Source organism: Biomphalaria glabrata, chromosome 9 (genome assembly GCF_947242115.1).
Source record: "Biomphalaria glabrata chromosome 9, xgBioGlab47.1, whole genome shotgun sequence".
In the NCBI taxonomy this organism is placed as follows: Eukaryota; Metazoa; Mollusca; class Gastropoda; family Planorbidae; genus Biomphalaria; species Biomphalaria glabrata.
Window position 1 is genome coordinate 32,253,488 of NC_074719.1, and position 26,444 is coordinate 32,279,931.

Consider the following 26,444-nt stretch of genomic DNA (forward strand, 5'->3'; position numbering starts at 1 on the left):
CGCTTTTGAAAAGTATTTATTAAAAAAAGGGAGGTGGGGACAGCCTAAATCGAACTCATGGCTCCAGCCGCATACTGACCACTCTGCTAGTGAGGTACCTATAAAACCACTTCAGTCAAGTACAATTTCTTTCCCTAGTTCGAGATACCAAACAAAATAATAAATTATCAATAATTATGATAATAATAATAAGGCTAGTTTGCGAGTCCGCAGATTAGTGAGGAATGCAGTAATTCCCGTGGCTGTGCAGTCCCAGCTGTGACCTACATATTTTGCTACATCCAGGGCAAGCATAACCATTGTCCGCAAGCGGCTGATTTAGATTTTCTTTTCGCCGTCTGCGTTTTTCCTCGGCAGCAGATTTTCTTTTGGTCTCAAATGTGTATCCCTCGGCATTCGTGAGTGACCTCCAGCTGTCTCGTTCTGAGGCCCCATGCAACCAGGTGCTCTCTTCTATGTCAGCCAAGGAAAGTTGACGCCTAAGCTGGTCTTTGAAGCGTTTCCGTGGGGTGCCTCTGTTACCTCGACCACCTTTTAGCTCACCAAAAAAAAAGCCTGCCTTTGGCATACGTTCGTCTCCCATACGGGATACGTGCCCTACCCAGTGCAACTGTCGGACCAAAAGAAGTCCCTCTATACTGTCCATGCCGGCGTTCGCAAGGACATCGCAGTTTGTATTGCGGTCTTGCCACCGTATGTCCATGATGGAGCGCAAGCATCTTTGGTGGAAGCGCTCAAAAAGTCTTAGTGTCCAGTGTCCATGTCTCAGACCATACAGAAGAGTTGAGAGAACCACCGCCTGGTGGACACTGATTCGTTGTAGGCAGGCGGAGCGATCTGTTCCGCCAAATTCTCGCCTGAAGGCGTCTTAAAGCGCTACTGGCCCTGGCCAGACGTTTATCAACTTCCCTTGAAAGTGATGCGTCATTTGACACTATACTAACTAGATAAGAGAAGTGGTCTACCACATTAATGGGCTGTCCGTTTACGTTGATCTCTGGGCCTGAGAATGTTTTATTGGGCGATTTCTGGAACATAACTTCTGTTTTCCCTAGGTTTATAGATCGACCGAAAGAAGCGGCAGCGTATGCAAATTCGTTTACCGCGTTCTGGAGGTCATGTTCATTGTGAGCTATCAGGGCGCAATCATCGGCATTGAGAAGCTCCGTTATGACCATCTCCTTTGTTTTTGTATGGGGGATAGTAGACGTCGAATATTGAACATATTGCCGTGAGAACGAAACCGGATATCGATGCCATCGTGCAATCGCTGCCTCATTTCATCCAGCATTACGCCAAAGAAGATAGCGAATAGAGTAGGAGCAAGTACACAGCCCTGCTTCACGCCATTTTCTATTGGGAAGTGATCAGAAAGGGCACCATTGTGACTGATCTGGCCTCTTTGTCCCACGTGAAGCTGCTTGTGAATGGATAGGAACGTAGATGGGCATCCCAGCCTGGCCAAAATCCTCCACAAACCACCGCGACTGACCGTGTCGAAAGCCTTGGTGTGGTCCACAAAGGCAGCGTATAAGTTTAAGTTCTGCTCTTTGCATTTTTCTTGTAATTGTCGCAGAACAAATATGTCAGATGTACCTCTACCGGCTCTGAAACCACATTGGCTTTCAGATAACACCTCGTCCACTAAAGAGTGGGTTAGTCAGTCGAGCAATACTCAAGCAAATTTTTCCTGCTACTGACAGAAGTGTAATGCCTCGATAGTTGGAGCAGTTAGACTTGTCACCCTAAAAAAACACAAGGCACCTGGCTCTGATGGACTTCCCGCTGAAATATTTAAAATTGGTGGTGTCGCCCTAACCGAGAGGCTAACAGACTTGTTCGCTCTATGTTAGGAGAAGTGCGTGGTCCCACCTGAACTTCGAGAATCCGTAATCATATCCCTATACAAATTACCAGTAGTTAATTAACTAATTGGTTAATTTTTTAAATTGTGCAAACTTTCAGCTAGATCCGAGATTGGGTATGGGAGGTGAACACATTTTTGACCAGACAGACAGGGAGTTGATATAAACTTTGTTGGTAAGCCATAATGAATCCAAAATCTTCTTTCAACACACACAAAGTCATAAGTTGTGTAGGATAATGGCCGCTTTTAAATATAGAAATGATGGAGACACTTGGCTGCCAGAAAGGATCTGGTGGTGTGGATGCACATGTTGCAGCTTAAACTATACTGTGATCAATGACAAACTTTGCATCCTACAATTTTATTATTTATTAGTGCCCCCTCCCCACACAAACACAACCCTAGGGAGAAGACGCGAGTATTGATTTTTAAAAAAAATTACCTTTCAATGTTGTATGCAGATACATTAACACAAAAACTAATAAAATTGTTAGAATGTCATTTTTTATTGAAAAAAAAAACACCACCACAATATATAATTCCATTATTTGACAAAAGTCTTCATCTTGTTCCAAATATATCTATTTCCTAATTATCTGAAAGTGTGCAATGAAATATTCCAATTCTAGAAATACATTGAAAAGTATAATCTCGTCTATAAATGTTTAGTGGTACATACATTATTCTTATAGTTTCAAAGCACACTGAATATATGTTCACAAGTGCATCAGTTGTTTGAGAAGTGTTCTTGTTATTTTTAACATGCACTTTAAATATGCATTTTGCATGAACTTAAATTAAAACCATTCTTAAAACAAGATTTAAACGGGAATCCATATTATCAAAAGGTTAGACATATTCATCATTACACTAGCTTATAATGTACATTTAGGTGTACATTGGTATAACTTAAGTAATTACGACTGACCCCCCCCCCCTCCCCACAACCAGGAGCTACCTACTAGTTTTATAGCAAGACTGATTGCCTTCATTATCTATTTGTTTTCAATGACCACAGTGTAAACAAGGGAACAAGCATTTGTTTATTAAAACACATGTATTTATTACGTATCATACACATCCATTGAAAAGTGATCTACTGACAATGAGCTATTCAATAATACAGATCCAGTATTCCTAGTCGGTTACACCCATACAAAAGATAATGGTGTATTCAATATAGTTTATCGTGTGCACACATTTGTTTTATCTGAAAGCAGAAAAAAACTATCAACGCTAGTTTGACTTTTGACAAAGTTTGGTGCTGATAACCTCAACGACATGCATCCAGCGTTTCTCAACCTGTGCTACGTGGGCACAACATGACCTAAATTGTGCCGATGGTCAAAAACCTAAAATAACAAAATAACTTAACGGACAAATAGAAGATATGGAAGGAAATGAGTGGACAGCTGAAGATGAAACATTGGTTTCTACGCAGTGATATGTTTACACAAGAAATACATTGGGCAAAGTTTGCTAACGTGTACAATTTAAAAAAAACAACAACAAAACAAAAAACGAAGGTTGAGAAACGCTGATTTGAAAACTTTTGAATCGTAAACTGAATCATCTGCAAGTTTATAGACTACTTTGTGCTTTTGTTGAGAGAACAAGAAAGTAGGCCAATTTGTGGGATAGAAAACTAATACAACTATTTACTCTTGGAGATAAGATAAAAAAACAACAACAACCTGTGTGTTAAAATACCAAAGGATCATGTTGATACCATACCTCACCTGAATCTGGAGCTCGACTTCTAAAGTGTACATTCTGTTTCCGTACAGCCGCCTTCAAATAGACTCAATCCTTTCTTAGCTTGTACAACGAGCTGGAATAGCGATTTGTATCACTCAGCGATATATGTCAGTGTTCAAGTCTACAGATGACCGACTTGTGACAAGCGATTCAAAGTGTTTTTTTTTTTTTTTTTTAAATAAACTCTCGTTATCAAAGTTTGAATGTTTATCACTGACCTATATTGGTTTCTTTGCGTGTTTATGTTTTTGTTGTTGTTACGGTTTTACTAATGACTCGTTATTATAGTGTTTAAGAACATTCACCAAAGTCTTTAATCTAAACCTATCGAGTGAGGACTTGACATGGTAAATACACATCTTAGTCATGGGCCCTCGCATCAGTTAAATGGAGTCACTGATTCTGCTATCAGTCTGGACATTGTGATAAGTCCCTTAAGTCTAGAGTTACAGCCAGTCTGACATCCCAGCGTTAGAAAGATAAGGCTGTGATGCAGCCCGTGCGACCTTTCTGCTTTTCTCTCTAGATTCGTGGCTATCCGGCTGTCTCGTGTCCACATCCGGGTGCTCGGCTTGTTGAACGTGGTGCTCCTGGGGCAGGTATCACTCAGCGATATATGTCAGTGTTCAAGTCTACAGATGACCGACTTGTGACAAGCGATTCAAAGTGTTTTTTTTTTTTTTTTTTAAATAAACTCTCGTTATCAAAGTTTGAATGTTTATCACTGACCTATATTGGTTTCTTTGCGTGTTTATGTTTTTGTTGTTGTTACGGTTTTACTAATGACTCGTTATTATAGTGTTTAAGAACATTCACCAAAGTCTTTAATCTAAACCTATCGAGTGAGGACTTGACATGGTAAATACACATCTTAGTCATGGGCCCTCGCATCAGTTAAATGGAGTCACTGATTCTGCTATCAGTCTGGACATTGTGATAAGTCCCTTAAGTCTAGAGTTACAGCCAGTCTGACATCCCAGCGTTAGAAAGATAAGGCTGTGATGCAGCCCGTGCGACCTTTCTGCTTTTCTCTCTAGATTCGTGGCTATCCGGCTGTCTCGTGTCCACATCCGGGTGCTCGGCTTGTTGAACGTGGTGCTCCTGGGGCAGGTAGTTGTAACTTTTTGACCTTGGCATGTCCTGGGGCCTCTGGTGCCGCCTTGGAAAGGCCTGGTTGAAGCGAACCTCTTGCTGGTAGTGATCATTATAAGCGCGGGGCCTGTCTTCGTATTTACTCCTGATGGTCGGCATGGTCATGTAGCCATTGATTCCATGTTCCGGTCTTCTCGACCTTTCCTGCAGCATCCAGTTTTTGGACCATTCCCAGCCCTCGCGATCCTGCCAGCCTGTCACCGAGTCCCTGTATGCATAGGGTCGACTTTGTCGGTGGCTGTCCCCTGTGTAGAAAACCCGGCTGTCTCCTTCTTTTCTGTAATTTATGTTGGCAGCTGAATAAGGTAGATAATTTCCGTAGCTGTCTCTGTGGTAGCGTCCGAGGTTCACATAGTCGCTCTCTTCTGGGTACACTGGCCTTGACTTACCTTTTTCTAGAGGATGTCTGTATCTCCTTTCTTTTTCGTGGTTTCTTCTCGCATCCACAACGGCGCTCTCTGAAATGTAACCATTGGGCTTCAACGCTTGATATTTGTCTTGGCGTCGCTCTCTTCTTGCGATGGCGTTCCAAATCTCGTCGGCGACCTCTTGCTTGACCATCCTTATGTAATCTACCTTCTTTTTGTGTTTCCACTCTTCTTCCAGTTTCTCCTCCAGTTTTTGCTTCCACTCTTCTCTGGCCTTTTTCTGCCTCTTGTAAAAGCGATAGACGCTCCCAACAATTGCCGCGATCAGAACCAGCCCGATACCTATGCCACCAAAGATGATGGAGTATAGCATGGTCTTGTTGCACTCAAGGCTCCCCGTCTCCCACGAGGTGATGTGCATTCCGATGCGGCTGCTTGGGCTGTGGCACCGATACTTGGTCGAGTTGGCATCCAATAAATTGTTGAATATGACGTGGCTCCTCTTGATCCAGTCCCGGAAAGCCAGCATGTCGCAAGTACAATCGAAAGGGTTGCTGGACAGGTCCAGCTCTTGCAGGTTGGTCATATCTCGAAATATCAGCGGCGAGACCATTCGAATGTTGTTGTTTTGAAGGTAGATCTTCTCCAGTTTGTTCACTCGCTCTAGTATATTCTCTTGGAGAATCTGAACTTTGTTAAAACTGAGATCAAGAAACACAAGGTTCTCAAGATTTCTTAAAACGTACGGCCAGTACACGTCTGACAACTCATTATTGGATAAATCTAAGTATCTCAAACTCAGCATATGCTGCAGTGTATTGTCATCTAAGCGGCTTAGCTGATTGGACGATAAGTCAAGGTACTCCAAACCATTCATTCCTTTGAAGGACAGTGGGTCCACAGACACCAGCTTGTTCATACTCAAGAATAAGACTTGTGTAGCCACCCATTTCATTTGTTTAATTTGTTTCAGCGCGTTTCGGGACAGATCTATGACAAGGGGTGACTGGGGAATGAAGGCATCCTCATGTAGGAGGCTGATATTGTTGCCACTAAAGTTGGCAATCTTGATAAATTTGCCATTTTTGAACAGCTGGGTGGGAATGGAGTCGAGATTGTTGTCACTGATGTCAAAATACTGAAGTCCTGAAGCGTCAATGAAAGCGGACAGCTCTTTAATGTTGTTCTGGCTGTAGTTAAGGTACTGTAGTGTATGGGTGTTTGGAATTATAAAGTCTGGCATCTGGTTGTAGCTGACGTCAAGAAATACTAGCTTGGTCAGCTTTTGAAAACTGATATTGCTGCCAGAGGCCAGCTTGTTGTTAGACAGGTCGAGGTGCCTTAACTCACTCAACTCTTCTACATGATCCTTGAAACTGACCAGCCGATTGTTCGAAAGATCTAAGTGCTTTAAGTAGCGCAGGACTTCAAAGGCTTTGCTCATGTGGCTGAGTGAGTTGTTGCTCATGTCCAGCGATTGGATGCTGGGAAGGTTCTCAAATACGTTTTCCATTATGTCCTCGATGCCGTTGTGTGAAAGGTTAAGCGCTTTTATAGACAGCTCCGTTACACCAGAAAATAAAGGATCGATTGTTTTCAAATTCATCTGCGCAATTACCAGGCTCTGAAGACGCTTAGAGGTCTGGAGATTCTTCAGCACATTGTTTAGGGTTTCCGCAGAAATGTAAGTGTTTCCTGTTAAATCCAGGGCTGTCAGGCTGGGAATCTTGCTCAATCCTAGCTCTGTAATGGTCCTTAGCCCACAGAAGCTCAATTTCAGCGTTCGGTTGACAGACGCTATCCATTCTCTGGCCACGTCAAAGGAGTCGTCTGTGATAGCTTCGATATTGTTGTTGGACAGATCAATGTACTCGATCTCTTTAACAACCTGGGAGGAAAAGGAAATATATTAGTCAAGTCATGACTTTGTTTCTTCTAGATTCATATTCCAGAAGCGGTATTTATTTTACAAATATCTAGAGAGAACTTCTCTAGAAGGTAACACTAACCTGAATGTTGTACGTTTTCGGTACACCCAGGAGACATTTTTACCTCAAACTATGTTAAGTATATTTTTTGTTACTGTTAAGTGATACCGTTATTTACTAGTGCTTACCTGGAATCTAGCTCCGAGAACCAGCGTGTTTATTTTGTTGTGCGACAGATCCAGTATTCTTAGCTTAGGCATATCTGACATGATGGCTTCAGGCAGAGCCGACATCTCGTTGTAGCTGAGGTCCAGATGTTCCACCTGCTTAGAGTCTGTGAAGAAGTTGTTTGGCAACATGGTCAGACTGTTGCCGGCCAGGACTACCGTGTGCAGTTTGTCGAGTCCCCGGAATAAGCATCCTGGCAGCTCGCTCAGCCCATTGTTGGAAAGGTCGATATGGGTCAGGTTGGGCAAGCCTGCGAAGGCGTCCACATCGGAGAGGGCAGGGCCCAGCTTGTTGTTGGCCAGATATAATGACACTGTGGTGGCCGGGATGGTTGGGACCACCTTAAGTTGTTGGCCGGAGCAGTCCACGTTTACATTTCTGCATGTGCAATGTTCAGGGCACTGGGTAGTTAGTGCCCCTGATGTCAAGAAGACAAACCAAATCACGTAGTAAATTACACTTGCTGTCATTGTATTCTAGATTGCAGTGGTCAAACTTGTAATCTGTGAAGATATCAAATTATTGGCGTTATAGACATACGGGATAATAAGTTTGCATAGACATGAACGTGTAAACAGACGGCTAGAACCATGCTACACAAATCAAGAGATCAATGACCAGACCAGCCGGTTTGTTGTCCCACTGGGCTTGTTATTTCATTTAGTTTGGCTTTGATACAATGATTGTAGTTAGGACTGTTCTTTTAGATAGGAGAAGACGCGTTCTTATTTCCTTAATATTATTAGTAGCAGAAAAATAAATACGTCGAGGCACATGTTGTGACAATTTGTTTAAGTTGGTTTTCAATTCCTCCAATTCTGCTCCGTCTGAAAGACTCATGCTGTCACATTGGTCATAGTGTTTTGAGTCTTTATATTTGTGCATGATTCACCACTTTGAATGTCTTGGCGTGGATGTCTTGGCGTGGATATTCTCCACTGATCAAAGTTGTTTAGCCAATATGTCTACTTGCTAGGCGAGCTATTTAGCATGCTGCTACGGGCATGGAATAAGATTTTCTCAAAGAATCAAAACTGCGAAGTATCATTGTTTTACCTTGTGAGACATTTATTACAATAGCTCTATTCAACTCGTACATTCGGGGAGACTGGGGGGGGGGGATAAACGTGGACACGTATCTCGAAAACGGCTCTAACAATTTTCCTAGAAATTTCACAGTTGAAGTGTATAGTTGAGAAAAGAATTACTAGCTCTTTGGCCACATTAGAAAAACTCTAGTTTGACCGTTAAAAAGAAATACATTTAAATTTGCCTAGAAAACTAGGAAATATTTTTCTTGAACGGACTAAAAGTCTATGGATATTTCCGCATGTAAGCTCTAGTCATTGGAAAATAGAATAAATTAATGAGAAACATTTTGCCCATCTAAATCTAGAGCTAAATTTCTATCGTTTAAATATTATAAATTCTAATCAATCTATTCCCATAAGTTGTACAAAGTATTTGAAAATGTTTTTCTTGTTGCATAGGGAGTTTCCATATGGGATAACTATTGTACAGTGTACTGCTACTACCCTCGCTACGCTACGGCTTCAATGGCTGGTATAAATGTTTTTTTTTTCCCTGAACACTATTAAACCCCCCTCAATAAAACAGCCCACATTACAACGCTTTCCCACCCCAAGACAATTTTCTAGCCCTCAAATTCTATGTCATTTTTTTTTGTCTCTTTGTATATTGTATTTATGCCATTCTAATGAAATGCATGTCCTTGAATTGTATAAGCGCATAGCTATACCGATACCCGTGCTACGCTACTGTTGAAATAGTTGTCATATGTGTATATCGCCTTGAACAGTTAAATCCATCAATAAAACGGCCCGCATTACAACGCTACCCCACAGCTAACTCAATTTTCTGACCCTCAAAGTCCCCCCTTTATTTTTTTCTCTTCCATCCTTCAATCGAACTCCCAGATACCCCTGTTATGGAGTATGTACAAGCATTTCTTAGGACCATAGTTGTAGTCTTCTTATCTTTCGTGAAAACAACAATTAGAAAGTGAGTTGTGTGATCGAATTTGAAAGTTCGTTTCATTCGAATCATAATCGAATATTTTTATTAATCCATTTGTATAGCGCAACTTTCACTCTACCTGCTCAGTGCGCTGAGACTACTCCACTATATTAAGCGAAATTGGTGGAGAGAGGTACGTGTCTGGGAGGTTTTCGTGCTGTTTGTAGGGCATCATTTAACGCAGCTCTGCTTTCAAGGGAGCTCTATTTTAAATCCTTATTCCAGAAGAGTTAGTTGAGTTTTGTTATTGATGACGTATTTTCCTGTTTGCTTTTAAATGAAAACTAATACCAAGTGATTTTTTGAAAGTTTATAAACGATCAAAACAAGCTTGAATATCCCTGGTCTATAGATGAATTTGACGGGGGGCCACCTCTGAGTTTGTGTGATAACACAAACTCTCTTTGTAATCTTGTTTTATTTATTTTTTTTCTCCCTGTCAACCCATGAAGAAAGAAAAAATCTTATACTGGTATTTAATATTGAGCTGGTCTAAAAGTGTCAGTCATAGCTTCCCGCCCAGCCCCTCTCTATTTTCCAATGTGTCCTCGGTATCAAGCTTCCTTCTTCCTGTTTTCCGTACCCGTGCCTAGATCTGAACTTTGGATCAAATGGTGAAGTTTTCCGAGGAAATGATTCAGAGATGACTGATAGGATTGGATTGTAACCCAAGTGTTTGCTGGATGGAGTAGAGCTAAGAATGTAGAGGAATTAGGAAGAGTGCTAGTGTCTGTGTGTTTAGGAATAGTGTATGTGTGTATATATATGTTCGTAGAGGTTTTTGTGACTTATGCTCTCAGCCCACCAAAATACTAGAGACAGCTTTGGGCCGATTTGTTATATACAATACAAATGTTTTCCTTTTGTATTTTTACCACAGTGAAATTCTTGACCTTTTGGACGTCAAGCGTATTATAGTATGGAGGAATTCCTCTCAGGGTGCCGTCTTTGGCTGCTTGAAACCAGGAGCGAATGCGACCAAGAGGCGACCCCACCCCACCCCAAATTAAAAAAAATGTGCTGGTACTTATAAATGAGGAAATAGAACACTGGTACTTTATTTTGAGAAATTGAATACTGTTATTTACTTGTTAATGGTGAAATGAAATGCTGGTACTTTAATTTGAGAAATTGAATACTGTTATTTACTTGTTAATGGTGAAATGGAATGCTGGTACTTTAATTTGAGAAATTGAATACTGTTATTTACTTGTTAATGGTGAAATGGAATGCTGGTACTTTAATTTGAGAAATTGAATACTGTTATTTACTTGTTAATGGTGAAATGGAATGCTGGTACTTTAATTTGAGAAATTGAATACTGTTATTTACTTGTTAATGGTGAAATGGAATGCTGGTACTTTAATTTGAGAAATTGAATACTGTTATTTACTTGTTAATGGTGAAATGATATGCTGGTACTTTAATTTGAGAAATTGAATACTGTTATTTACTTGTTAATGGTGAAATGGAATGCTGGTACTTTAATTTGAGAAATTGAATACTGTTATTTACTTGTTAATGGTGAAATGAAATGCTGGTACTTTGAATTGTTAATGGAAAAATGTAATACTGGTACTTTGACTTCTTGAGTAATTGAATGCTCATACTATGACTTGTTAATGGGGAAATGGAATGCTGGTACTTTCATTTGTTAATAGAAAAATGGAATGCTGGTACCTTGACTTACATTAAGAATGTGAACGAGTAACATAAAAAAAAAGAAATTTTTTGTTTAAAAACAATTCCTCTGAATCTGTTAATTTAACGTAATCGTGATTATTTTAATCTAATCAATAATAATTTATAGATTTAAAAAAAATGGAACATTTTTACCCCGCCCCAATCCCCCCTCCGCTAGACCAAATTTTATTTTAGAAGACAATATTTTAACGGTCAAACTAGATTTGTCCAGTGTGGCCAATTAGCGAGTAATTCTTTCCCCAAAGATAAACAAATTTTCGTTTTCCAGATCCGTGTCCATGCATGTTCCAGTTTACATGAAGAGTTTGCAACCTGAATAGAGGAATCGCAAAAAGAAATAATGAATCGTCACTATTTCAAAGTTATTCGAAGGTGCTGCTATTTAGTGATGGGTGAATATACATAGTAGATTACTTGTTCTCTTTCCATGACTTCTTGGTCAATGGTTAAGTCCGGCGCTGCTATTTAGTGTTTGTAAAATGTTTGTTTGTAAAATGTCCAAAGGGGATAGGAGCGGGCAGGGTTTGAACCCGGGACTATCGATAAATACAAACGACTGTCCAACACGGAAACCGCACGTCCAGGCAGCCATCCGTAGTAACGGGTGAATACTACTTGTTCTCCCCACCCCCTCTTGTTTTTTCGTGTCTTAAACTCCAGCGAGACATTCTCTTTGACTGCCGGCAGAGTTTTGATTCGACAATGCTAACCTACTAACTAGCCAGCATGTATGTCAGACAGACCAACTAGACAGCATGTATGTCAGACAGACCAACTAGACAGCATGTCTGTCAGACAGACCAACTAGCCAGCATGTATGTCAGACAGACCAACTAGACAGCATGTATGTCAGACAGACCAACTAGCCAGCATGTATGTCAGACAGACCAACTAGACAGCATGTATGTCAGACAGACCAACTAGCCAGCATGTATGTCAGACAGACCAACTAGCCAGCATGTATGTCAGACAGACCAACTAGCCAGCATGTATGTCAGACAGACCAACTAGACAGCATGTCTGTCAGACAGACCAACTAGCCAGCATGTATGTCAGACAGACCAACTAGACAGCATGTATGTCAGACAGACCAACTAGCCAGCATGTATGTCAGACAGACCAACTAGCCAGCATGTATGTCAGACAGACCAACTAGACAGCATGTATGTCAGACAGACCAACTAGCCAGCATGTATGTCAGACAGACCAACTAGACAGCATGTATGTCAGACAGACCAACTAGACAGCATGTATGTCAGACAGACCAACTAGCCAGCATGTATGTCAGACAGACCAACTAGCCAGCATGTATGTCAGACAGACCAACTAGCCAGCATGTATGTCAGACAGACCAACTAGACAGCATGTATGTCAGACAGACCAACTAGCCAGCATGTATGTCAGACAGACCAACTAGCCAGCATGTATGTCAGACAGACCAACTAGCCAGCATGTATGTCAGACAGACCAACTAGACAGCATGTATGTCAGACAGACCAACTAGCCAGTATGTATGTCAGACAGACCAACTAGCCAGCATGTATGTCAGACAGACCAACTAGCCAGCATGTATGTCAGACAGACCAACTAGCCAGCATGTATGTCAGGCCATAAGACAGACCAAGTGCAGTTGATATTTTAGTGTCTGGCTGCCAGACAGGGTGTTTTATTACCAGCACAAGACTAAAACATAGAATGTGTTCTAGGCGTCTAGAGTTAGAGAGCAAAATGGACTGCAGAGTGTCTACCAGTCACTAATTGAATATTTTTTTTAGTAGTTAAACTAGAGATCATCAGTTGCATGCTAAGAAAGTAATAAATAAATACCTGAATCAACGTGTTAGGCTTGCTGTTCTGCTTCTACACTTTGTTATATTGAAGTTCAACTGAGACATCGAATGTTGTGTTTTGATACAAACAATACAATGTCAATATTTGGCGTATTTCCTTGTTATCATTGTCATTCGTCGTCTTATGTGCATCTTGAGTTAGTTGGTCATCTGTGGGTGACGCCCACTTTTGGAATACTATCTGGTTTCTATGGCAACTTGTAATTGATAGTAGTCGTCTGTCTCACAGTCAAACATATACATTCCCTCTATCGCTCTCATAGACACACACATACAAACTTAGACGTATGGTCACTTATCCAAAGTCTCAAGACCTAGATCTTTATGTAATATGATTGACATCAGCTGACAGTCCTATTTTGTAAAAGTCGTCCATTGAACTGGGGACAGACATGGGCTAACCCTGTCCTCCCATAACAACGTCATCGTTTCTGGCAGTTGGAAGTCTGGTGACGTGGTAGATTAGTGCATCTCTTATAGTTCAAGCTAAGAACAAGAAATACATGATAAGTACGGACTGTGTAACGAGCAAAGACGTCACAAAAGTAATGCGCATCATTCCTTGCAGGACTCACTTGGAAAATAGGTTTCAGGGATTTAGCCCATTGCTTGTACTTGGGAAATAGGTTTCAGGGATTTAGCTCATTGCTTGTACTTGGGAAATAGGTTTCAGTGATTTAGCCCATTGTTTGTACTTGGAAAATAGGTTTCAGGGATTTAGCCCATTGCTTGTACTTGGGAAATAGGTTTCAGGGATTTAGCTCATTGTTTGTGTATAGACAAAGTTCATCTCGCTCAAGAAACAAAAACAAAAAAAAATCAACCTTTATGAAGCTAATGGTGGTTTAGAAGTTCTTATTCCATCTATTTCTTGTAATGCTTCATTGTGTGCCAGGACTCCTGCCAGTCAGCTTGCACAGTTCTTCCAGTTCAGTTCACTTACGTCTGTCTAGTGAACTCTCTACTGAATACAAAGAAACATTGGAGTCGAGGGACGGAATTTTCGCTGGAGCGTTGATTACGTTGATTATAGTTCTAAACATTTTTACTGTCAAAACAGAGTTTTCAATGTGACCAATTAGATAGAATTATTTTTCGCATAAACTGTTAATTTTCCATGAAATCCGTACTCCGTGTCCAGCCAGTGCCCGCCAATCATGAAGAGTTTGCAAGCTAATGCGATGAAGTGTCTGATTCCAAATGTTTATTTCTCATTACCAAGTCAAGTTTCCATCCAACTCAAATCAAAACAAAAATAAATCTTGCACTGTAAAAAACCCACTTTGGCGTAGTTGAACAATGTTTTGTGCCAAGAGTGAGTCTTTGCAAGAGACTTAACTCTTGTTCATTGAAACACATGAGTCCTGTTCTGGTCTTTTAAAATGTGTTTTAAAAAATAATAGCATTGATCTCTATTGATTTATTTGTTTCTTGAACCTTGTGGATGCGGACGATTTTACATAGCTTCTATTAACGCGCTCCGTCTGTCTGGGACACATTTTGTACAGGTTATTTCTCCCACTTCCCATTCTCTCTGGTTAAGTTGAAACTTAAAACAATTATTCATTTCCCTAATAAAAACATGAATCAATCGAAGAATTAACCATTTAATTATTTAACAGTGGTAATGAATAATTTTTCATATTGAAAAATGGAAATAAATCTTACAGTATATGATTATATATATATATATATATATGGCTGTAAATATGCAGTTCTTTCCCTAATATAAGTGTTTTGTTTTTTTTTTGTTTGAGAAACGTTGCGTACATAATGAAACACTCAATAGAGCCATTTCTGGGCCCATGTGGAGCTGGCACCGTGTTTTCTTAGTTGATTGTTGAGAAATGAAAACTACAGTTTATCTAGCTCGCTGATAAGGTGAAGAGGCGTGAGTTGTGGGCTACAGGGAGTTTCACTCAGATGATATTGACAACGTGTGTGTGTGTGTATGTGAATGTGTTTTGTGTGCGTGCGTGTACTTGTAGCATGTGTATGTACTACACATCGGCTATGCCAGACTTGATATTGTTTATTATGCCAGGAACACCCCCACCCCTCTTTTTTATGTATTTTAATAAACGGGCCACATTTTAACGATCAAGCTAACATACTTTTTTAGCCCCTAAATTTGTGTATCTGTTACAATGACATTTTACGGCCCTCTTGTGTCTCTGTTTTCGCTTGCTGGAACCCCATTTTGTTTTTTCTAACCTGCACATCGTAATTTCTCTGACATAGATGTTGGAACGACCCGCTTCGTCCGACACATACACGCACTCATATTTTGGGCCCGTTAACTCTAGTATCACTTTGACTTAGCCACTCAACCCCCCCCCCCCCAACAACTAAAAAGCTAGTCATTCGTACACTCTATGACTTTTCTTCGGCTTGTCCATTCAAACTAGAGTCTATTTCCACCGTGAAAACATCCTCTCACACACACATACACACAGACGACTTTCACACTTTTCGGCCCATGGTTCTTACAATGACACATTTTCCTCTTTGTACGCATCCTTCCATTGCTCGAATGTACAGCACGTTTAGGCCGAGAGAAAAACAAGCAAAAAAAAAAAAGATTCCTTTTTTTTAACAAAGCTTATCTAAGGAAAAGAATTTCTATTTACTGCCATTTATCTGAAAATGGCAGGGTTTAGTTCCCTTAATTAATTAGTACTTATTAATTAACTTAATTAGTAATTTTTTTTTGATTGATTAGTATTTTGTCATCGACTATAAATAATAATGCAACATTTCAACTTGATCTGAGAATGGGAAGTGGGATACAAAACGTGTCAAAACGTAGTAAGGGGATTCAACCAATCTCTCCTTATGTAGCAGTTATTCCCCTTAGTTCGATATCAAACCAAATAATTAATCATCAATAATTAATTAACTGATTGGTTAATTTTATTGATTGCTTCATGTCTTGTCAGGTACATTGAATCATTGTGCTACGTTTCAACTGAGCTGAGAATGGGAAAAAGGAAAAAAAATATGTTCAAACTTTTTACCAGACAGACAGAGTGAGTTGATATAAGCTTTGTATCAGACAGACAGAGTGAGTTGATATAAGCTTTGTATCAGACAGACAGAGTGAGTTGATATAAGCTTTGTATCAGACAGAGTGAGTTGATATAAGCTTTGTATCAGACAGACAGAGTGAGTTGATATAAGCTTTGTATCAGACAGACAGAGTGAGTTGATATAAGCTTTGTATCAGACAGACAGAGTGAGTTGATATCAGCTTTGTATCAGACAGACAGAGTTGATATAAGCTTTGTATCAGACAGACAGAGTGAGTTGATATAAGCTTTGTATCAGACAGACAGAGTGAGTTGATGTAAGCTTTGTATCAGACAGACAGAGTGAGTTGATGTAAGCTTTGTATCAGACAGACAGAGTGAGTTGATATAAGCTTTGTATCAGACAGACAGAGTGAGTTGATATAAGCTTTGTATCAGACAGACATAGTGAGTTGATATAAGCTTTGTATCAGACAGACAGAGTGAGTTGATGTAAGCTTTGTATCAGACAGACAGAGTGAGTTGATGTAAGCTTTGTATCAGACAGACAGAGTGAGTTGATGTAAGCTTTGTATCAGACAGACAGAGTGAGTTGATGTAAGCTTTGTATCAGACAGACAGAGTGAGTTGATATAAGCTTTGTATCAGACAGACAGAGTGAGTTGATATACGCTTTGTATCAGACAGACAGAGTGAGTTGATGTAAGCTTTGTATCAGACAGACAGAGTGAGTTGATATACGCTTTGTATCAGACAGACAGAGTGAGTTGATGTAAGCTTTGTATCAGACAGACAGAGTGAGTTGATATAAGCTTTGTATCAGACAGACAGAGTGAGTTGATATACGCTTTGTATCAGACAGACAGAGTGAGTTGATATAAGCTTTGTACAATAGAAAAATGCATTTTCCGACTGTCCCATTTGAATGCTACATTCCCGTCCTCCCATTCGACATTTATTTTGGTATTGTATCTAAAGAAAAAGAAATAGCGATTTGATTTCATAATGTGTGTGTATGGTTGTTTTTTTTTTGTTTGTTTGTTTGTTGTAGTCAACGCCTTTTGAATGTAGCGAAATGACAATAGATCTAAATCTATCTTTTTATGCTATTTGGATTATTTTATTTTTATTTAGCGTCTAAAGGGAAGCGGAAGTGACGCAAAGCACGTTAAAAAAGTTCAATCAGGGGAAAAGAAATAATATTCAGAAAGTCCCATTTTTTGTGCTATCTATTTAATGCTTTAGTACATGGTGACCGACGCTCGGGGGAATGATTTGTTTAGGAAAGTCAATACTGACCAGAACTCATTTTGGAAACCTTTTTGTAATGACGAAAATGAGCGATGGCTAAACTACTTCCGATCTGAAAAATTGCGTATGTGATCTGTTAGTTCTAATTTCATTGTACAAGGTAATTTGAATAGAAAATAGTTGCTAGATAAACCGTTGCTTGCGTCCAATCGTTTTACATTGCAGCTTTACATAAAACAATTGGCCATTTGTTTGCTTGGAAGAAACTCTTTGCAGTGTAACTTCTCAAATGGTTACGTTTAGACACATTTAATATAGCAGTTAATGCATGAACACTAGGTTTGTGCCGTAGTCATTGCAACTTCTTGCGAAACTTGTTTGCTTCGTTATATATATATATATATATATATATATATATGAAATAATGCTAAATCTCTAGGTTACAGGCTAATTGTGGATTTTGTCACTAAGTAAAAGGTTGCACTATTCTATGATCGCCTTGGAATCTGTTCTAAATCCAATCCATTTTCGTACATAAAAGTCTGAGCATTAAAGTATGTTAATGTACTACTTACTTTAAAGTTTATATTGGAAGTATTTACTATTCAATTAAAATAGTACACTGCATAATTTTGGAGTATTTCTGGACTAACTGTAAGTCAATAGTCTAATGACGTTCAACGATATCATGATTCTATGGCTACATTTTCTGGTCCATGTTGGGCCTACATAGGTGGACTATGTTATGTTTTAACAGTGTGATGAAAGCTGCACGGTGTTTCACGGCAGTAAGGGGGGAAACAATTTTAATTATTCTTTTTTTTTTGTGGAGTAGAGGGTTGCAATTGTTAAAATATATGTCAAAAATTGTGAATATAAAAGTGTACTAAAACCTCTTTGACTACTCCAACTCTTGTATTAAAAACTTCATCAGTAAAGACACCCCAAACTCAACTCACTACAAATAATAAGGAAGATTAATGTGCAGTATTTCACGTCTACGCTGTCCCAGCTGCGACCTACATTTTTTTGCCACATCCAGCGCTGACGTAACCGTTGTCCGCCGCTGGTCGATTTAGTTTCTCTTTTAGCCGTCTACTATTGTCATCGGCAGGGGATTTTTTTTTTTTTTTTGGTCTCAAATGTGTATCGAGGGGCCTTTGTAAGTGATCTCCATCTCTCTCATTCCCAAGCTGCCTGCAACCAGATGCTCTCTTCTATGTCAGTGAAAGCAAGTTTGCCCCTAAGCTGGTCTATAGAGCGGCGTTGTGTTACAGCGACCACTTTTCAGTTCACCAAAAAAAAAGTGCATAAATATTCGTCGCTTTTAACACTGTCTGACTAAAGAAAACTAGAAGCTCTTCCAAACTCTCACCATTTTCTCTAAGCCTTTCTTTGAGTTTCGCACTTGGAAATGAAGACGAGCAATGTTAGTTTGGGTTCTAGGAAGGAAGTCTCTCAGCCTTAGCAACACTTTTAGATTTCTGAGGGAAGGAAACAAACACAATTTGCCGAGGTCTGTTTAGAGCTATTGTGGGATTTATAAAATGTTAACACTTCAATAGGGTTTGTTGCTGAACATAAAAATTATATATGTGTCAGACGCGAATAGCCCAATTTGCAGTAAAAGAAATTACAAAAGTCATTTCTCTATAGAAGAAGTTATGAAGGCTATATAAAATACAACCACAGACCTATACTGTTTCCATAAAATTGTAGATTACCTGCCATTATTAGCAATTGGATCTGGGGGAGCGCTAGGAGCCAAACATTATTTCTGGTATTAAAAGCCAACAAAATGCATATTCTGAGGTATCTACAGTGCATTTTCCTGCTATTAAAAAGTTTTATTTCAAAAACCTAATGTGCTATTCTTACTGACTTAGACCCTCCCGCGCTGTTTGTTGCATTTGCCGTCAAGCTGCCATGAGGACCTCAATGAATGAGTGGCGTCAAGTTGTACTAGGATATCATTGCAACTCTTCTTATGCGTAATTCATTTTGTCGGAGAACATGTCCGCAAACCTCATGCGTCGCTCTCTCACAATCTTACTAAAGGGTCGACTCCCAGTTCGGCATAGAATTTCCTTGATTTAAACCCGATCTCTATAACTGACTCTTAAAATCTGTCTTAGCCATCTTTGTTGAGCCACATTTAGTGTTTTTCAATTTCGGCAGATGACTATTCACTGCAGTTTATTAAGGGAGCCCTGCCACTGGTAAAAATGTGTAACTCTCTTGAATACGCTCTTGGAATTAAGTGACTGTAGTTAGCTTTAGATTTTATATCGAAAAGAGAAGTTTTATCGTCAAAATCATCTGTTGGGGGTTTTCCACCTCAAAATGCTTTGTAAGGGGGATCTTAAACTCAAAACCATCTGGAGGGGTTTTAAACTTTAAAAAAACGCCATCTGTAGAAGAGGGGTTTAAACTCAAAACCCCCGATTGGATTGGCTACGCTCAAATAATTTTAGTGTGTAATTTGCTTTTTTTTTATATTGAAAAGGTATTTTTTAGCATCAAATCCATCTGAATAGGGGTTTAAACTCAAAACCCCTTTTGGCAACGCTCATAGCATTTTGAGTGCGTAATTTGCTTTTTTTCTTCAACTGAAGATGTATTTTTTAGCCTCAAACCCCCCCCCCTGGCGGGGGTTTAAACTCAAACCCCTTTGGCTACGCTTATAGATTTTAGAGTGAGTAATTTGCTTTTATTTATATTGAAGAAGTACTTTTTAGCTTCAAACTCCACTGGAGGGGAGTTAAAACTCAAAACCCCTTTGACTACACTCATAACATTTTGAGTGTATAATTTGCATTGTTTTTATAATTAAAGAGGTATTTTTTACCTTCAAACCCCGCTGAAGTGGGGTTTAAACTCAAAACTAAGTCAAAACCCATTTATGTACGCTCATAACATTTTGAGCTTTTTTTTTATATTGAAGAGGGGGTTTCTCGTAAATTTTGGAGGGGGGTTTAAAATCAAAATCTCCCTTAACTGTGCTCTTGGAATTAGGGGATTTTCGTTTGCATTTTTTTTTTGTTTTGCTTTATAGAAGAGGGGGAGTTAACTGCAAAAACCCCAAGTAGGGGGTTTGAAACTCAAAACTCCTGGTAGGGGGTTTTAAACTCAAAACCCCTGGTAGGGGTTTTTATACTCGAACCCCCTGGTAGGGGGTTTTAAACTCAAAACCCCATTGGTTGTGCTGGGTCAAGTGATGGTTTAGTATTAAAATCTCACCTAAAATAAACAAAATCAAAGCAAAAAATCATTCACTAAATTCCGACCCCCCCCCCCAACCCCCCCCCCCGGCTACGCCCATGATATATATAATGGAGGTATTGTCTTTAAAATTTATTTATTTTGTTTATCTTGTTTACATTTGACCTAAATATTTCTTTCACAGGCCATGACTGAGAGATTGGCCATTCACCCGTCACACGGTCTGTAGTTCAACCTTCAATTCGATAACCATTTCATGACATATGTTAGGCAGGCTTGCAGTGAACTATATAGTCTTAGCAATCAGTTCACTGAAATACTTCTGTTTATGAACAATGTAGTGATACACAAACGTTAGCCGGCCGAACAATCCCGAGCTCGTATATCTCGTATGGGGAGAAGGTAGACTGGTGGCTGTTGATAGTTTCAGCTTCATAGTTTCTGATAGGCGTGCTGAAAATTGGGAAGAAAACTGACTCTTTGTATTGCTTGATGTACAGATCGGAGGCCTCATTAGAGTTTGTACAAAAAACACAAACTCTTTGTATTTTATTTTAAAGCTATGACTGAACTGAGCACTCCATTTATTAACGATGATCTTTTCAAATATTTAACATTAATAAACTGTGTCAGACCGTGTCCTGGCTGTGTACCGAGATACCTGTGACGGTCAGAACTTAAATAACAATAAAAGACAATGAACATGTTACTCGGGGGGGGGGGGGGGGTCTATTTGACCGAGATCCTACTCTGACAGCTGACGTTTACATTAGAAATTTTAAGGGTAATTAATTCCGCGTTGCTATTAATAGGGGGCGTGGTGGCAGATTGGTAAAGCGCTTTGCTTGCGAACCAGGTTCGAATCTCGGTGAAGATTTGAGTTTTTGTTTTTTTTTAATATTTCGGGATTTTTAAGTAAAGGCAATTTTTAGTTGTGCTGGCCACATGACACCCTCGTTTACCGTGCGCCATAGAAACTGATGACCTTAACTGGCCTTAACATGATCTGGCCTCATAGATCGGGAGGTCTGAAAGGGAACTTCAAGTTCAAGGCTTCTGACTTGTTAGGGCGCTTGAAAGAAGGCTTTAATATTCGTTTTGCATTATGCCATTTAAGAAGTAACTTAAAACTTGTGGTTAAAATAGAAAGAAAAATATGCGGAGGTAAATTACTATTCAGATAACTTTCGAGATTGTACTGTTAGATTTTTAGCTAGCTTCTGAATAGCAAAGTCTTTGAGTGTAACCAGAGTAACGTCTACAAGATTGACTGTGCCATGTTGTACAATTAGTCTTTGATTGTAGTCTGGTCTAACCAGAGTAACGTCTACAATATTGACTGTGCCATGTTGTACAATTAGTCTTTGATTGTAGTCTGGTCTAACCGGAGTAACGTCTACAAGATTGACTGTGCCATGTTGTATAATTAGTTGACAAGTCTTTGAGTGTAACCAGAGTAACGTCTACAAGATTGACTGTGCCATGTTGTACAATTAGTCTTTGATTGTAGTCTGGTCTAACCGGAGTAACGTCTACAAGATTGACTGTAGCGAGTTTCACTGCTGGAACTCATGTCTTTACTTTGTCTCTCGACAGTGACCCTGTGATATGTTGCTACGGTTCCAGTTCACTGGTGCGAGACTTAGTGACATTGTCAGGTCATTATTACGTGACCTTCCTGGCTGCCACAATGAAGCCATTTAACCTAGTTCAAACATTTTCCTGAAAAATTTCTGCATTGATGCCCTTCCCGGGGCTCTCTCATTACATCGGGGCCTCCAACAGGTGGCCTGCGGATCAGAATCGGCCTGTAGGTTTCTCGTTTTTGACTCTTTCATTGTTCAGTCTGCGAGAGATATCATTCTGCTTGACCCTCTTTATTCTTTGCCTCTTATCATTCTGCTTGACCCTCTTTATTCTTTGCCTCTTATCATTCTGCTTGACCCTCTTTATTCTTTGCCTCTTATCATTCTGCTTGACCCTCTTTATTCTTTGCCTCTTATCATTCTGCTTGACCCTCTTTATTCTTTGCCTCTTATCATTCTGCTTGACCCTCTTTATTCTTTGCCTCTTATCATTCTGCTTGACCCTCTTTATTCTTTGCCTCTTATCATTCTGCTTGACCCTCTTTATTCTTTGCCACTTATCATTCTGCTTGACCCTCTTTATTCTTTGCCTCTTATCATTCTGCTTGACCCTCTTTATTCTGTGCCTCTTATCATTCTGCTTGACCCTCTTTATTCTGTGCCTCTTATCATTCTGCTTAACCCTCTTTATTCTTTGCCTCTTATCATTCTGCTTGACCCTCTTTATTCTTTGCCTCTTATCATTCTGCTTGACCCTCTTTATTCTTTGCCTCTTATCATTCTGCTTGACCCTCTTTATTCTTTGCCTCTTATCATTCTGCTTGACCCTCTTTAATCTTTGCCTCTTATCATTCTGCTTGACCCTCTTTATTCTTTGCCTCTTATCATTCTGCTTGACCCTCTTTATTCTTTGCCTCTTATCATTCTGCTTGACCCTCTTTATTCTTTGCCTCTTATCATTCTGCTTGACCCTCTTTATTCTTTGCTTCTTATCATTCTGCTTGACCCTCTTTATTCTTTGCCTCTTATCATTCTGCTTGACCCTCTTTATTCTTTGCCTCTTATCATTCTGCTTGACCCTCTTTATTCTTTGCCTCTTATCATTCTGCTTGACCCTCTTTATTCTTAGCCTCTTATCAATCTGCTCGACCCTCTTTATTCTTTGCCTCTTATCATTCTGCTTGACCTTCTTTATTCTTTGCCTCTTATCATTCTGCTTGACCCTCTTTATTCTTTGCCTCTTATAATTCTGCTTGACCCTCTTTATTCTTTGTCCCTTATCATTCTGCTTGACCCTCTTTATTCTTTGTCTCTTATCATTCTGCTTGACCCTCTTTATTCTTTGCCTCTTAGTATTCTGCTTGACCCTCTTTATTCTTTGCCTCTTATCATTATGCTTGACCCTATTTAATCTTTGCCTCTTATCATTCTGCTTGACCCTCTTTATTCTTTGCCTCTTATCATTCTGCTTGACCCTCTTTATTCTTTGCCTCTTATCATTCTGCTTGACCCTCTTTATTCTTTGCCTCTTATCATTCTGCTTGACCTTCTTTATTCTTTGCCTCTTATCATTCTGCTTGACCCTCTTTATTCTTTGCCTCTTATAATTCTGCTTGACCCTCTTTATTCTTTGTCCCTTATCATTCTGCTTGACCCTCTTTATTCTTTGTCTCTTATCATTCTGCTTGACCCTCTTTATTCTTTGTCTCTTATCATTCTGCTTGACCCTCTTTATTCTTTGCCTCTTAGTATTCTGCTTGACCCTCTTTATTCTTAGCCTCTTATCATTATGCTTGACCCTATTTAATCTTTGCCTCTTATCATTCTGCTTGACCCTCTTTATTCTTTGCCTCTTATCATTCTGCTTGACCCTCTTTATTCTTTGCCTCTTATCATTCTGCTTGACCCTCTTTATTCTTTGCCTCTTATCATTCTGCTTGACCCTCTTTATTCTTTGCCTCTTATCATTCTGCTTGACCCTTTTATTCTTTGCCTCTTATCATTCTGCTTGACCCTCTTTATTCTTTGCCTCTTATCATTCTGCTTGACCCTCTTTATTCTTTGCCTCTTATCATTCTGCTTGACCCTCTTTATTCTTTGCCTCTATTTCCTTTTCGGAGTATCACGTATGCTCAATAAGGTGAGAAGATGAAATGGGATACGAAACGAAGTCTATGTGTGGTTGATGGGCTCTGCTGATTTTTTTTTTTTTTGGTCTCATTTGTCTAACGTGTACCATAATGCTCTGTTTTCAGTGACGCACGTCATAATGTTCGTTGTTATCGTTCTTGGAGTCGTGAACTAAAAGTCATTTTCTGTTCACTATTAATATTTTATTTTTAATATTCCATTTCTGTCAAGCATGTCCATGAAGAGTTTGTTAGCGTTGCCACCCCCCCCCCTTTTTTTTTTCCTTAGGCGCTGAGAAACAGCTCAAATATTCCGTAGAATGTTTCAACTAGAAAATGTGTTCGAACATTCACGTTTTGATTCCTAAATAACATGCACATTGCGAACTCCTTGACTCGCCTGATTCATAATTAAATCTTCACGAGGAACTTTAAAGGGGCACAAGTCTAATTAGCTTGTGTAACACACAATAAAATATCTTTTGTATTTTTTTTAAATAGTCTAAAAGAAAGGGGGGGGGGGGCTGCAGACGTATCTTATTTCATCTTGTTTTGAGGGAGGGGGGGGGGCTGCAGACGTATCTTATTTCATCTTGGTTTGAGGGAGGGGGGGGGTAAGGGAACCTCTCTATTAAAAGGTTGTGAGCCAATCCCACAGAGCAAGCAGTTTGAATTCTGAATACTAAACAGAAAAAAAAATGCACACAGGTGTGACCGGTATAAATGATTTGCTTTGATTTCCAGTCCTGTAGGACCCCATTTGATAACATTGTCTTCTGCACAATTAGATCTACGTGTTTAGTAGAAGTGTAGACGTGGCGTTTTATTCCTTTGAATAGTTTTGTGTTCAATCCTTTCGTTAAACAATTGAGATACATCTATGAGATGAAATGAAACTTTCTACTGTAATAATGTTTGATTGAACGTATGTTTCCTTTGTTCTTTTGTCGTGCCTACTGCCCAAGTTCCTCAAGGAGAATACAGATGGTACCTGGTAACCGAGTCTTGCTCGGCTGAAGCATTTCTCATGGAAAGTTAATATTGACCCGATGCATTTTGGAAACATTTTTGTAATAATGAAAATGAGCGATGTGGAAACCACTTCTAATCCAAAAATTATATATATATAAAATAAGGATTACTTGTTTAACAGTATATCATATCTCATACACATATTCTGATGTCGTGCACATAGTAAGCTAGTTAGTTCTTGAATATTTTCCCCAATTCATTTCTCACACTCATGCGTGCTAAGTAAGCAGTGCTCATTAAGTTTACATTGTTTTCATGGCACCTTTTAACAAACCTTACCAATGAAGTCACTAGACGATTGACTACATAGTGTTACCAATAGACTCGGAGACAAGAGGCAAACAACTTTTCACCTAATTTGGACCAAAACAAAATGATGAGGCGATTGAGGACGAGTTGAATAGAAAGTGATAGACATTGATTCCAAGACCAAATAGACATCAGACCCACTTTAACAGTAGCCACATTGATTCCAAGACCAAATAGACATCAGACCCACTTTAACAGTAGCCACATTGATTCCAAGACCAACTAGACCTCAGACCCACTTTAACAGTAGCCACATTGATTCCAAGACCAAATAGACATCAGACCCTCTTTAACAGTAGCCACATTGATTCCAAGACCAAATAGACCTCAGACCCACTTTAACAGTAGCCACATTGATTCCAAGACCAACTAGACCTCAGACCCACTTTAACAGTAGCCACATTGATTCCAAGACCAACTAGACCTCAGACCCACTTTAACAGTAGCCACATTGATTCCAAGACCAACTAGACCTCAGACCCACTTTAACAGTAGCCACATTGATTCCAAGACCAAATAGACCTCAGACCCACTTTAACAGTAGCCACATTGATTCCAAGACCAACTAGACCTCAGACCCACTTTAACAGTAGCCACATTGATTCCAAGACCAAATAGACATCAGACCCTCTTTAACAGTAGCCACATTGATTCCAAGACCAACTAGACCTCAGACCCACTTTAACAGTAGCCACATTGATTCCAAGACCAAATAGACATCAGACCCTCTTTAACAGTAGCCACATTGATTCCAAGACCAACTAGACCTCAGACCCACTTTAACAGTAGCCACATTGATTCCAAGACCAACTAGACCTCAGACCCACTTTAACAGTAGCCACATTGATTCCAAGACCAAATAGACATCAGACCCTCTTTAACAGTAGCCACATTGATTCCAAGACCAAATAGACCTCAGACCCACTTTAACAGTAGCCACATTGATTCCAAGACCAAATAGACATCAGACCCTCTTTAACAGTAGCCACATTGA

The 26,444-nt window shown here is 39.5% G+C and overlaps 2 protein-coding genes across 2 annotated transcripts in view; one reads left to right on the plus strand and one right to left on the minus strand.

Annotated features, from left to right (window-relative positions):
- Positions 1-26,444, plus strand: part of LOC106061035 (aspartate--tRNA ligase, mitochondrial-like) — a 94,635-nt gene that overhangs the window by 15,086 nt on the left and 53,105 nt on the right. The gene's annotated exons all lie outside the window — the stretch shown is intronic.
- On the minus strand, positions 2,352-13,027 carry LOC106078904 (protein artichoke-like). The gene is made up of 3 exons (XM_013239980.2): positions 12,870-13,027; positions 7,262-7,804; positions 2,352-7,033 (listed from the first exon to the last, which is right to left on the minus strand). Exons 2-3 carry the CDS (start codon positions 7,769-7,771, stop codon positions 4,583-4,585), a joined length of 2,961 nt encoding a protein of 986 aa, XP_013095434.2. The 5' UTR covers positions 7,772-7,804; positions 12,870-13,027; the 3' UTR covers positions 2,352-4,582.